Below are 13,205 nucleotides of genomic sequence, written 5' to 3' on the forward strand. Positions count from 1 at the left end.
TTGGATAAAAGCGTCTGCTAAATGGCATATTATATTATATTATATATTCACTAACTGTAAGTCGCTCTGGATAAGAGCGTCTGCTAAATGACTAAAATGTAAATGTAATGTAAATGTCTGTCTGTCAACCATGTGACAGTCATCTTTTCCCACTGAATGCAATGTATTGACAAAAATATGTTTTCCTTTTTCCAAAACATGCGGTAACGATAAATAATGTTTTAATAGCCTACAGTTCCTTGACATTTTGTTTTAATTATTGTGATAGGCTCATGTTTTACCATTACGGTGTACCCCCACTATTTATTTTGCTGTGATGCCGTACCTGATGTACCGCCTTACTTTCACCCCTGTACTCGGGGCTCCCTTTCTATTTCTGTCCTCTTTGCTCTCTCGCGCTGTCTCGCTCTCTCACACACATACACGCGCGTACACAGACACTGACTGACTGACAGACAAACAAACAAACAATCAGACAGACAGACAGACAGACAGACAGACACACACACAAACAAACACACACATTTGCTTTTTTGTATCTTAGTGTCTGTTTCACTCTCATCTGCATGTTTTGGCAACCCCTTTTCTGTCTTCCCCTCCTCTCTTTCTCTCTCTCTCCCTCCCTCCCTCTCCCTCACTTCATCCTTCACTATCACTCCCTTTTCTCTCTCTCTCTCTCTCTCTCTCTCTCTCTCTCTCTCTCTCTCTCTCTCTCTCTCTCTCTCTCTCTCTCTCTCTCTCTCTCTCTCTCTCTCTCTCTCTCTCTCTCTCTCTCTTCAGCTGCAGTGACAGATTGAGGTCGGAGTCATCACCAGAGGGTATTTAAGTTAATTGACCCCCCTCCAGAGGTGACGAAAGCCTCAGATTGTTCCTCTGGGCGACTTCAAAACTTTCTCTAAAGCTACACGTGGGCGTCGGAGTTATATAGAATTGAATAGACTATCGATCTCCCGCGGGAAATTAGATTGCCACCAGCATGAGAGACAATGTCTGTGTCGAAAAATAGTGCCCTATGTAGGGAATAGCGTGCCATTTTGGCACAGGAATAAATGGTATATATATATATGCCATTTTGCAGACACTTTTATCCAAAGCTACTTACAGTCATGCATGCATACATTGTTCGTATGAGTGGCCCCAGCGGGAATCAAACCCACAATCCTGGCATTGCAAGCACCATGCTCTACTAACTGAGCCACACAAGATGGGGTTGCCATATACACTGCTCAAAAAAATAAAGGGAACACTAAAATAACACATCCTAGATCTGAATGAATGAAATAATCATATTAAATACTTTTTTCTTTACATAGTTGAATGTGCTGACAACAAAATCACACATAAATTATCAATGAAAATCAAATGTATCAACCCATGGAGGTCTGGATTTGGAGTCACCCTCAAAATTAAAGTGGAAAACCACACTACAGGCTGATCCAACTTTGATGTAATGTCCTTAAAACAAGTCAAAATTGAGGCTCAGTAGTGTGTGTGGCCTCCACGTGCCTGTATGACCTCCCTACAATGCCTGGGCATGCTCCTGATGAGGTGGCGGATGGTCTCCTGAGGGATCTCCTCCCAGACCTGGACTAAAGCATCCGCCAACTCCTGGACAGTCTGTGGTGCAACGTGGCGTTGGTGGATGGAGCGAGACATGATGTCCCAGATGTGCTCAATTGGATTCAGGTCTGGGGAACGGCCGGGCCAGTCCATAGCATCAATGCCTTCCTCTTGCAGGAACTGCTGACACACGCCAGCCACATGAGGTCTAGCATTGTCTTGCATTAGGAGGAACCCAGGGCCAACCGCACCAGCATATGGTCTCACAAGGGGTCTGAGGATCTCATCTCGGTACCTAATGGCAGTCAGGCTACCTCTGGCGAGCACATGGAGGGCTGTGCGGCCCCCCAAAGAAATGCCACCCCACACCATGACTGACCACCATGCTGGAGGATGTTGCAGGCAGCAGAACGTTCTCCACGGCGTCTCCAGACTCTGTCACGTCTGTCACATGTGCTCAGTGTGAACCTGCTTTCATCTGTGAAGAGCACAGGGTGCCAGTGGCGAATTTGCCAATCTTGGTGTTCTCTGGCAAATGCCAAAAGTCCTACACGGTGTTGGGCTGTAAGCACAACCCCCACCTGTGGACGTCGGGCCCTCATACCACCCACATGGAGTCTGTTTCTGACCGTTTGAGCAGACACATGCACATTTGTGGCCTGCTGGATATAATTTTGCAGGGCTCTGGCAGTGCTCCTCCTGCTCCTCCTTGCACAAAGGCGGAGGTAGCAGTCCTGCTGCTGGGTTGTTGCCCTCCTACGGCCTCCTCCACGTCTCCTGATGTACTGGCCTGTCTCCTGGTAGCGCCTCCATGCTCTGGACACTACGCTGACAGACACAGCAAACCTTCTTGCCACAGCTCGCATTGATGTGCCATCCTGGATGAGCTGCATTACCTGAGCCACTTGTGTGGGTTGTAGACTCCGTCTCATGCTACCACTAGAGTGAAAGCACCGCCAGCATTCAAAAGTGACCAAAACATCAGCCAGGAAGCATAGGAACTGAGAAGTGGTCTGTGGTCACCACCTGCAAAACCAGTCCTTTATTGGGGGTGTCTTGCTAATTGCCTATAATTTCCACCTGTTGTCTATTCCATTTGCACAACAGCATGTGAAATGTATTGTCAATCAGTGTTGCTTCCTAAGTGGACAGTTTGATTTCACAGAAGTGTGATTGACTTGGAGTTACATTGTGTTGTTTAAATATTCCCTTTATTTTTTTGAGCAGTGTAAATCGGAAGGCTTTCTATGCACCTGGTGGGAGCAGAAATATATACAGAGATATACAGTCGTGGTCAAAAGGTTTGAGAATGACACAAATACTAATTTTCACAAAGTCTGCTGCCTCAGTTTTGATGATGGCAATTTGCATATACTCCAGAATGTCAAAGAAGAGTGATCAGATGAATTGCAATTAATTGCAAAGTCCCTCTTTGTCATGAAAATGAACTTAATCCCAAAAAAACATTTCCACTGCATTTCAGCCCTGCCACAAAAGGACCAGCTGCCATCATGTCAGTGATTCTCTCATTAACACAGGTGAGAGTGTTGACGAGGACAAGGCTGGAGATCACTCTGTCATGCTGATTGAGTTAGAATGACTGGAAGCTTTAAAAGGAGGGTGGTGCTTGAAATCATTGTTCTTCCTCTGTTAACCATGGTTACCTGCAAGGAAACGCGTGCCGTCATCACTGCTTTGCACAAAAAGGGCTTCACAGGCAAGGATATTGCTGCTAGTAAGATTGCACCTAAATCAACCATTTATTGGATCATCACGAACTTCAAGGCGAGAGGTTCAATTGTTGTGAAGAAGGCGTCAGGGTGCCCAAGAAAATCCAGCAAGCGCCAGGACCGTCTCCTAAAGTTCATTCAGCTGCGGGATCGGGGCACCACCAGTGCAGAGCTTGCTCAGGAATGGCAGCAGGCAGGTGTGAGTGCATCTGCACGCACAGTGAGGCGAAAACCTTTGGAGGATAGCCTGGTGTCAAGAAGGGCAGCAAAGAAGCCACTTCTCTCTAGGAAAAACATCAGGGACAGACTGATATTCTGCAAAAGGTACAGGGATTGGACTGCTGAGGACTGGGGTAAAGTCATTTTCTCTGCTGAATCCCCTTTCCGATTGTTTGGGGCATCCGGAAAACACAAAATCCGGAGAAGACAAGGTGAGCGCTACCATCAGTCCTGTGTCATGCCAACAGTAAAGCATCCTGAGACCATTCATGTGTGGGGTTGCTTCTCAGCCAAGGGAGTGGGCTCACTCACAATTTTGCCTAAGAACACAGCCATGAATAAAGAATGGCACCAACACATCCTCCGAGAGCAACTTCTCCCAACCATTCAAGAACAGTTTGGTGACGACCAATGCCTTTTCCAGCAACATGGAGCACCTTGCCATAAGACAAAAGTGATAACTAAGTGGCTCGGGGAACAAAACATCAACATTTTGGGTCCATGGCCAGGAAACTCCCCAGACCTTAATCCCATTGAGAACTTGTGGTCGATCCTCAAGAGGTGGGTGGACAAACAAAAACCCACAAATTCTGACAAACTCCAAGCATTGATTATGCAAGAATTGGCTGCCATCAGTCAGGATGTGGCCCAGAAGTTAATTGACAGCATGCCAGGGCGGATTGCAGAGGTCTTGAAAAAGGAGGGTCAACACTGCAAATACTGACTCTTTGCATAAACTTAATGTAATTGTCAATAAAAGCCTTTGACACTTATGGAATGCTTTTAATTATACTTCAGTATACCATTGTTATGTCTGACAAAAATATCTCACAACACTGAAGCAGCGAACATTGTGAAGACCAATACTTGTGTCATTCTCAAAACTTTTGACCACGACTGTACCTTCAGAAAATATTCACACCCCTTGAGATTGAATTGACTTTTTTTTGTCAATTATCTACACAAAATACTCTGGAAGAAAAATTCTAACATTTCTAAAAATATTTATGAAAAAGAAAACACTAATATATCTTGATTAGATAAGTATTCCACCCCCTGAGTCAGTACATGTTAGACTGTTGGATCGTGCAACATTTGCTCATTATTCTTTTCAAAATTCTTCAAGCTCTGTCAAATTGGATGTTGATCATTGCTAAACAACCATTTTCAGGTCTTACCATAGATTTTCAAGCAGATTTAAGTCAAAACTTTAACTCAGCCACTCAGGAACATTCACTGTCTTCTTGGTAAGCAACTCTGGTGTACATTTGGCCTTGTGTTTTAGGTTATTGTCCTGCTGAAAGGTGAATTAATCTCCCAGTGTCTTGAGGAAAGCAGACTGAACCAGGTTTTCCCCTAGGAATTTTCATGTGCTTAGCTCCATTCCTTTTCTTTTTTATCCTGAAAAATGATTACAAGCATACCCATAACATGTTGTAGCCACCATTATGCTTGAATATATGGAGAGGGGCCTCAGTAATGTGTTGTATTGGATTTGCCCCAAACATAACACTTTGTATTCAGGACAGAATGTTGGGGCGTCAGGTAGCTTAGTGGTTAAGAGCGTTGTGCCAGTAACCGAAAGGTCTCTGGTCCTAATCCCCGAGCTGACTAGGTGAAAAATCTGTCGATGTGCCCTTGAGCAAGGCACTTAACCCTAATTGCTCCTGTAAGTCGCTCTGGATAAGAGCGTCTGCTAAATGACTAAAATGTAATTGCTTTGCCACATTCTCTGCAGTATTATTTTAGTACCTTGTTGCAAACAGGATGCATGTTTTGGAATATTTGTATTCTGTACAGACTTCCTTCTTTTCACTCTGTCAATTAGGTTAGTAATGTGGAGTAACTACAATGTTGTTGATCCATCCTCAGCTTTCTCCTATCACAGCCATTAAACTCTCTAACTGTTTTAAAGTCACCATTGGCTTTGAGTTAGGAAGGACGCCTGTATCATTGTAGTGACTGGGTGTATTGATACACCATCCAAAGTATAATTAATAACTTCACATGCTCAAAGGGATATTCAATGTCTGTTTGTTTTTTTACCCTATCAATAGGGGCCCTTCTTTGCGAGGCATTGGAAAACCTTCCTGGTCTTTGTGGTAGAATCTGTGTTTGAAATTCAATGATCGACTGAGGGACCTTACAGATAATTGTATCTGTGGGGTACAGAGATGAGGTAGTCATTATATATATCACAGAAGACTGAAATATAAGAAAATCATTATTTTGAAAAACATAATTCCACTTTGACATTACGGGGTATTACCAGTTACAAAAAATCTCAAATTAATCCATTTTAAATTCAGGCTGTAACACAACAAAATGTGGAAAAAGTAAAGGGGTGTGAATACTTTCTGAAGGCACTGTATAGAGATTAATTAGATATATTGAGATTCATGGCTCTCGGTGGGGAGTGGAGGTGCTGTGATCGTATGATATTCATCAGTGACAATTGTTCAGGAGCTTTCTTGCTTTATCTCTTCATCTCTCCTCTCAAGAATCTTAATAATCTAGGGGCTTATCGAATTTAGTTTTACCTTCTCTACCTGTCCATGACCTGCATACAGAATCTGTATCAGGGAATATATTGGAGTGGCTGACACCACACTGAATGTGTCAATTAATGTAAAAACCACCATTGTATACACTACATGACCAAAAGTATGTGAACATCTCATTCCAAATGCATGGGCATTATGGAGTTGGTCCCCCCTTTGCTGTTATAACAGCCTCCACTCTTCTGGGAAGGCTTTCCACTAGATGTTGGAACATTGCTGCGGAGACTTGTTTCCATTCAGCCACAAGAGCATTAGTGAGGTCGTGGTTCTGATGTTGGGCGATTAGGCCTGGCTCGCAGTCGATGTTCCAATTCACCCCAAAGGTGATCGATGGGATTGAGGTCAGGGCTGTGTGCTCGATTTTATACACGTCAGTAACGGGTGTGGCTGAAATAGCCGAATCCACTAATTTGAAGGGATGTCCACATACTTTTGTATATATAGTGTATGTCAATTTGGATGTTTGGAGTGGCGTATTTCACTGATTGGACATTGAAGCGTCGGTTTGTGCCACTCTCCCAGCGCACGGATTAAATCCAAACAGCCTTTTATCACCGCCACAGACATTGTGTTCTCCAAGGAGCTGGAAATGTCAGCCACCGTCACGGTAATAGGAAATTGATAATGTATTCTGAGGGCAATAGAGTACCGCTCCCTTCCTCCCCCCTCTCAATTATTTTTTTCTGCCTCTCTCTCTATCTCTGTCTCACTGACTCCCTCTCTGCCTCCCCCGATATCTCTCTCTCTCTTTCCCTGCCTCCTCTCCAGTGGCGATTTTAGCATGTAATTCTTGGTGGGGCAGAAAAAACAAAAAAGTGGGATTCATGCCAGCAAAGCCACAACACAACTGCTACACCTGGCTATCAGCGGAGCCTTGTCTGGCAGCAAAACAGTTCATTCAGCCTCATTTACTACCTTTTAAAAAAACATAGCTGATATGGCTGACTTGCTTAAACAAATGTGGTTTCTAATGACAATTGAGATGTACAAACTATGGCATAAGGGGACGACAAGCGGATAAGAGGCAATCTGTAATTTCGATTAAGACATTCATGAGCGAGCTAGGACGGACATAGTCAATATAACTATTTGTTTAGCACTTTTAAAATGTACAGCGACAGAATTCAGAACATGGGCCGTTCTTACAGTGTTCTCCCTGTACACCAAGTCAGAACCGTAGGATAAATAAAGGGGGCATATAAGCAGACAATAAAAGCTCTTACAATATTCAACTTCCCAGTTGTCTTGAACTCACTGAAATCAAGTTTTCGCAATTCCGAGTTAACAGTTGTTTTGTGCGCGGCACAAATCATGCTTCATTGACAGCATGGCCAATGTTGAATGTTTATCATTTTAGACTAGGAAAAGAGCCCCTTAATCCCAAATTTGGGACCACACAGGCGCTCCACTGAATAGCAGGCTAGTGATTGCTTTGCAATGCTTGCAGTTAGCCACTGTCACCGATTCCTTCCAAACCACTCATTGTTGAATTAGCGATTTCCAACTTGTTGTGTAATGTTTATGTCCAATGGCCGATGAGCACCGATATGTTTAATCTATAATTTCTCTTCATTATTTCTCTTCATATGTGGTGAATAATGTACGGAGTCAGGCGCAGGAGTAAAATAACCGGATGCAGATGTATTCCTGTCACGATCGTCTTGTAGCGAAGTAGACCAAGGCGCAGCGTGTGAACCAAACATGACTTTATTTAATTAAAGTAACAAACAAAACACGATTCGTGAAGTCCACGGTTAAACATACCGACACGGAACAAAAACCCACAAACACAAAGTGAAACACAGACAGTTAAGTATGGCTCCCAATCAGAGACAACCAGCAAACAGCTGACATTCGTTGCCTCTGATTGGGAGTCACTTAGGCCAACACAGAAAACAACAACCTAGAACACCCAACCTAGAAACAACCCACACAGAACGAACACACCCTGGCTCAACATACAGAGTCCCGGAGCCAGAGCGTGACAGTACCCCCCCCTAAAGGCGCGGACTGCGACCGCGCCTCAATAAGGGCTAAACAAGGGAGGGCTGGGTGGGCATACCTCCTCGGCGGCGGTTCTGGCTCCGGCCTTGCCCACCACCCTCCAATCAACCCCCCATAGCGCCCCTGGTCCGGTCTGACCCCGCTGGCTGGATCTGGACTGGACATTGACGGAGCGGATTGCTTACGCTCCGTTGTGGAGCAGCTGACCGGTCTTACCAGGCTGACGACTCGCACCCCGGGCTTGGTGCGAGTAGCAGGAACGGGCTGAACCAGGCTGACGACTCGCACCCCTGGCTTGGTGCTAGTGGCAGGAACGGGCTGGACCAGGCTGACGACTCGCACCCCTGGCTTGGTGCGAGTGGCAGGAACGGGCTGGACCAGGCTGACGACGCACACCGTAGGCTTGGTGCGTGGAGCAGGGACAGGCCGGGCTGGGCTGACGACGCACACCGTAGGCCTGGTGCGTGGAGCAGGGACAGGCCGGACAGGGCTGGCGACGCACACCGTAGGCTTGGTGCGTGGAGCAGGAACAGGCCGGGCAGGGCTGTCGACGCACACCGTAGGCTTGGTGCGTGGAGCAGGGACAGGCCGGACAGGGCTGGCGACGCACACCGTAGGCTTGGTGCGTGGAGCAGGAACAGGCCGGGCAGGGCTGGCGACGCACACCGTAGGCTTGGTGCGTGGAGCAGGAACAGGCCGGGCAGGGCTGTCGACGCACACCGTAGGCTTGGTGCGTGGAGCAGGGACAGGCCGGGTAGGGCTGGCGACGCACACCGTAGGCTTGGTGCGTGGAGCAGGAACAGGCCGGGCAGGGCTGTCGACGCACACCGTAGGCTTGGTGCGTGGAGCAGGGACAGGCCGGGCAGGGCTGGCGACGCACACCGTAGGCTTGGTGCGTGGAGCAGGGACAGGCCAGACTGGGCTATGGAGACGGATAGGAGACCTGGAGTGAAGAGCTGCCACAACCCGTCCTGGCTGAATGCCTACCTTCACACACTCTGTGTGAGGCATCCGCACAGGACGTACAGGGCTGTGTAGCCGTACTGGCATAACAGCACGTGACACTGGCGCAGGATATCCGGGACCGAGGAGAGGCACTGGAGGCCCCGAGCGCTGAGCCGGCACACTCCGTCCTGGCTGCATGCCCACCTTCGCACAACACGTGCGGGGTGCTCGCACAGGACGTACCGGACTATGCCGGACCACTCGCGGCACAGTGCGCAGCTCCGCATACCGCGGAACCTGCCCAGTCTCATGCTGCCATGCCTGAGTACGGGGAGTTGGCTCTGCTCTCCATCCAGGCTCCGCCAACCTGCCTTCTGGCCCCCAAAACCCGGTGGCCTTCTCTCCTCTTCTCCTATTTCGCCCTGTGGCAGCCTCCTGCTGCCCAGTCGCCCATGCCGTGTGCCCCCCCCTAAAAAATTATTGGGGGTGCCTCTCGTCCGTCCGACGATGGCACTGCTGACGCCACTGCTCCTCTCCTGCCTGGGTCTCCCCCTTCATTGCCCTCCGGTACCGGACGGCCTCCTCCTCGGTAATCTGCCCCCAACCGAGGAGGACATCCACCAGAGTCACCTCCTGCGTGTGTTCCTGGACACGCTGCTTGGTCCTTGTATGGTGGGTTTTTCTGTCACGATCGTCTTGTAGCGAAGTAGACCAAGGCGCAGCGTGTGAACCAAACATGACTTTATTTAATTAAAGTAACAAACAAAACACGATTCGTGAAGTCCACGGTTAAACATACCGACACGGAACAAAAACCCACAAACACAAAGTGAAACACAGACAGTTAAGTATGGCTCCCAATCAGAGACAACCAGCAAACAGCTGACACTCGTTGCCTCTGATTGGGAGTCACTTAGGCCAACACAGAAAACAACAACCTAGAACACCCAACCTAGAAACAACCCACACAGAACGAACACACCCTGGCTCAACATACAGAGTCCCGGAGCCAGAGCGTGACAATTCCTTCCAGACATACAATGCGCCTACAACGGCAATTGAAACAGGTACAGGGGAAACAATCCTCCCTGACCAAACACAGTCTCAGAAAATACAATAAATGTAATGACACAGGGGAAAATCAATCCTGGCAAAATAAATGAGAGAGTATCTCAACCGAGCTACTCTCCTCCCACATAGAACAATCACTCACAAAGACAAGGGGGCAGAGGGAACACTTATACACAGACTAATTAGGGGATTAGCACCAGGTGTGTGTGATTGACAAGACAAGACAAGTGGAGTGATGAGAATGGGAGCGGCAGTAGCTAGTAAGCCGGTGACGATGAACGCCGAAACCTGCCCAAACAAGGAGGGGAGGCAGCCTCGGCGGAAGTCGTGACATCATATGAAAAGGATTAAAAAGGATTCGCCAGTAGATTGTCGACTTGATTCATGATAACTGCTAGCTAAGATTTTGAAAGTATGATGTTGACATGATCAGTCCAATCAAAGCTACTGTACATATCACGTGATTTGACGTCATTTTATCTGTAGCCAATGACCTTGAGCCTTCTTGGATGGGCACTTCTAATGTAACTCTATGACAGCACCCAAGGGGCTTACATTTTCTAGCTCTATCCTTAGACTTGGCGGTAAAGTAGTGTCTCCATGAGTGCAGAACACTGAGCCAATCACAGCGCAACGCACCGTATTTTCTGTTGACTTGCCCCACTACCACAGTAAGCACTGAGCTAGGCTGAAACACCTGCATTTTGGAGCTGCCTTACTCAAGAAAACAAAAAATTGTATGTTTGTATGCGGCTTTATTAACTCAATGATATACTGTATATATTTTTTTACATTGTTTGCAAACTGATATGGGACACGTATTAATGCCAAAATAACATGCAAAACAGGCAAGCCCCCCAAAAGAAATTGGGGCTCAAAACTGCCCTGAATGACGGGTCGCCACTGCTCCCTCTCTCTCTCTCTCTCTCTCTCTCTCTCTCTCTCTCTCTCTCTCTCTCTCTTTCTCTCTCTCTCTCACTGCCCCCTCTCTCTCTCTCTCTCTCTCTCTCTCTGTGTGTCTCTGTCTGTGTCTCTCTGTCTCTCTGTCTCTGTGTGTTTGTTTCCTGGGTTTTCTTCTAGAGGATGTGAAGGAAAGGTTGCTTGTGTTCTGAGGGCTCATAAGACAATATAGTATAAATTACCTCTGCAGCCTTCAACAGCTATCGAGTGGTTTCCCCGGGCAACTGGCCGCTCGCACCTGACCTCACATAAGCAAAGTCCTAAATGGCACCCTATTCCCCACATAGTGCCCTACTTTTGACCAGAGCCATATGGGCCCTGGTCAAAAGTAGTGCATTATATAGGGAATATGGTGCCATTTGGGACACAACCGTATTTGTACATCCTTCCCAGTTCGGGCGGCTGAAGACAGCCAGGCAATTTGGCCGTCTTGGTCTGTGCATACAAAACAGAAGGTAACACTTTATTTGGATAGTCAGTAACATTTCAACTATCTACTAACCCTGACTCTAACTCTAACCTTAACCCTTACCCTAACCCTTATTCTAAACCTAGCAACCTAACCTTAGCAAGCAGCTGCTTATCAACAGATAGTTTGTTGATAGTATGACCATCTGTACAGATGGACTGTCCAGGTTATCCAAATAAAGTGTCTCTCTCTCTCTCTCTCTCTCTCTCTCTCTATCTGCCAGATGTGAGTCTTCTTTCCTTTTCTCACCCACATCTTTCCTTCACTTTCATCACCTCCCACCCTCTCTCTTTCTCTCTCACCCACTTCTTTCTCCATGTGTGTTTCTGTCTAATTTAGGTGACTTCGTGGCAGGATAGAAGGAATACCTGGAATAGTAAAGTAATCCTTCTACCCCCCCCCCCATAAAAAAAAGTGGTTGTCCCACTGGCTATCATAAGTTGAATGCACCAATTTGTAAGTCGCTCTGGATAAGAGCGTCTGCTAAATTATGTAAATGTAATATAAAAACAACTGCAGAGTCCATAAATATGGATTAGATTAGCCCAGCATGCTGCACCTTCACGCTCTGAATTCCCAGTGGTGCCACATGCTAATTGTGTCCACTATGTTTGCATGTATTATACATTATATTTGCCTGTATCTTTATCAGACACAGCATATATGTATCATTTTCACTATGGCATAAACATAGACTAAGCCAAAGCAGCAAATGTATGTTGTGTAACAGCATTATGCATTATGATACAGTTGTAATGCATTTTAAGACTTGTCATGAGCATATGAGCCTCATAATGTCTTATCATAATGATGACTCATGACAAAATACCAGCCATTTGAGTCAGTTGAAATGTGGATACAGAGAGACATAACATGTTGTAAACCTTCATAATAAGACATTATAAAGGCTGATGCATGCTTATAACGAGTTAACAAGCATTATACCTGAGGTGTGGATTTGGGAATCTCACTCAGCCTGAAAACTTGCGACTGGTTAGAATGTATCAGGACGGTGATCACTTGTCTGCAAGGCAGAGGTGCCGGGTTCTAGTCTCGGTGTGAGCTAGAGCGGAAGGAATTGGTACAGCTAAGCAAAGCACAATTACGTCCGCTACACAGGCTGTGCTGCTTTCTAATTCAGCGCATGTCAGTCCTGTCAATGGTTAGTCATCATGATTGAGTTAAGTTAGTCATGACCGACTATGTTGAATGTCCACGTCTACTTGTATTCTCTCTCTCTCTCTCTCTCTCTCTCTCTCTCTCTCTCTCTCTCTCTCTCTCTCTCTCTCTCTCTCTCTCGATTACAGATTGATTAGATCTCTCTCTCTCTCTCTCTCTCTCTCTCTCTCTCTCTCTCTCTCTCTCTCTCAATTACAGATTGATTAGAGCCCTTAGTCATGACTGAGTTAGTTAGACACAAGTGACCAACTCTGCTTAACTTGTGTGTGTTCTCTCTCTCCCTCCTTCTGTCTCTCATCCATCCATCCGTCAGGGTGTCTGTGTGTGACGAGGACAAGCTGACGCATAACGAGTTCATCGGAGAGTCACGGGTGGCCCTGCGCCGCGTAAAGCCCGACCAAACCAAGCGCTTCAACATTTGTCTGGAACACCCACCGCCTGTGAGGGAGTTGGGGATGAGGGGGAGGGAGGGCTGGAGGGGGGATGGAGTTCACTTTATTGGACTTG

The 13,205-nt window shown here is 46.7% G+C and overlaps 1 protein-coding gene across 2 annotated transcripts in view; it reads left to right on the forward strand.

Annotated features, from left to right (window-relative positions):
* The window catches only part of LOC121572485 (double C2-like domain-containing protein alpha), a 104,008-nt gene that overhangs the window by 49,827 nt on the left and 40,976 nt on the right, over positions 1–13,205 (forward strand). For both annotated transcript variants that reach the window (XM_041884556.1, XM_041884562.1), the window contains exon 6: positions 13,012–13,138. In XM_041884556.1, coding sequence (XP_041740490.1) covers positions 13,012–13,138 — 127 coding nt within the window. The remainder of the gene's footprint in view (positions 1–13,011; positions 13,139–13,205) is intronic.

Source organism: Coregonus clupeaformis, chromosome 1 (assembly GCF_020615455.1).
Source record: "Coregonus clupeaformis isolate EN_2021a chromosome 1, ASM2061545v1, whole genome shotgun sequence".
In the NCBI taxonomy this organism is placed as follows: domain Eukaryota; kingdom Metazoa; phylum Chordata; class Actinopteri; order Salmoniformes; family Salmonidae; genus Coregonus; species Coregonus clupeaformis.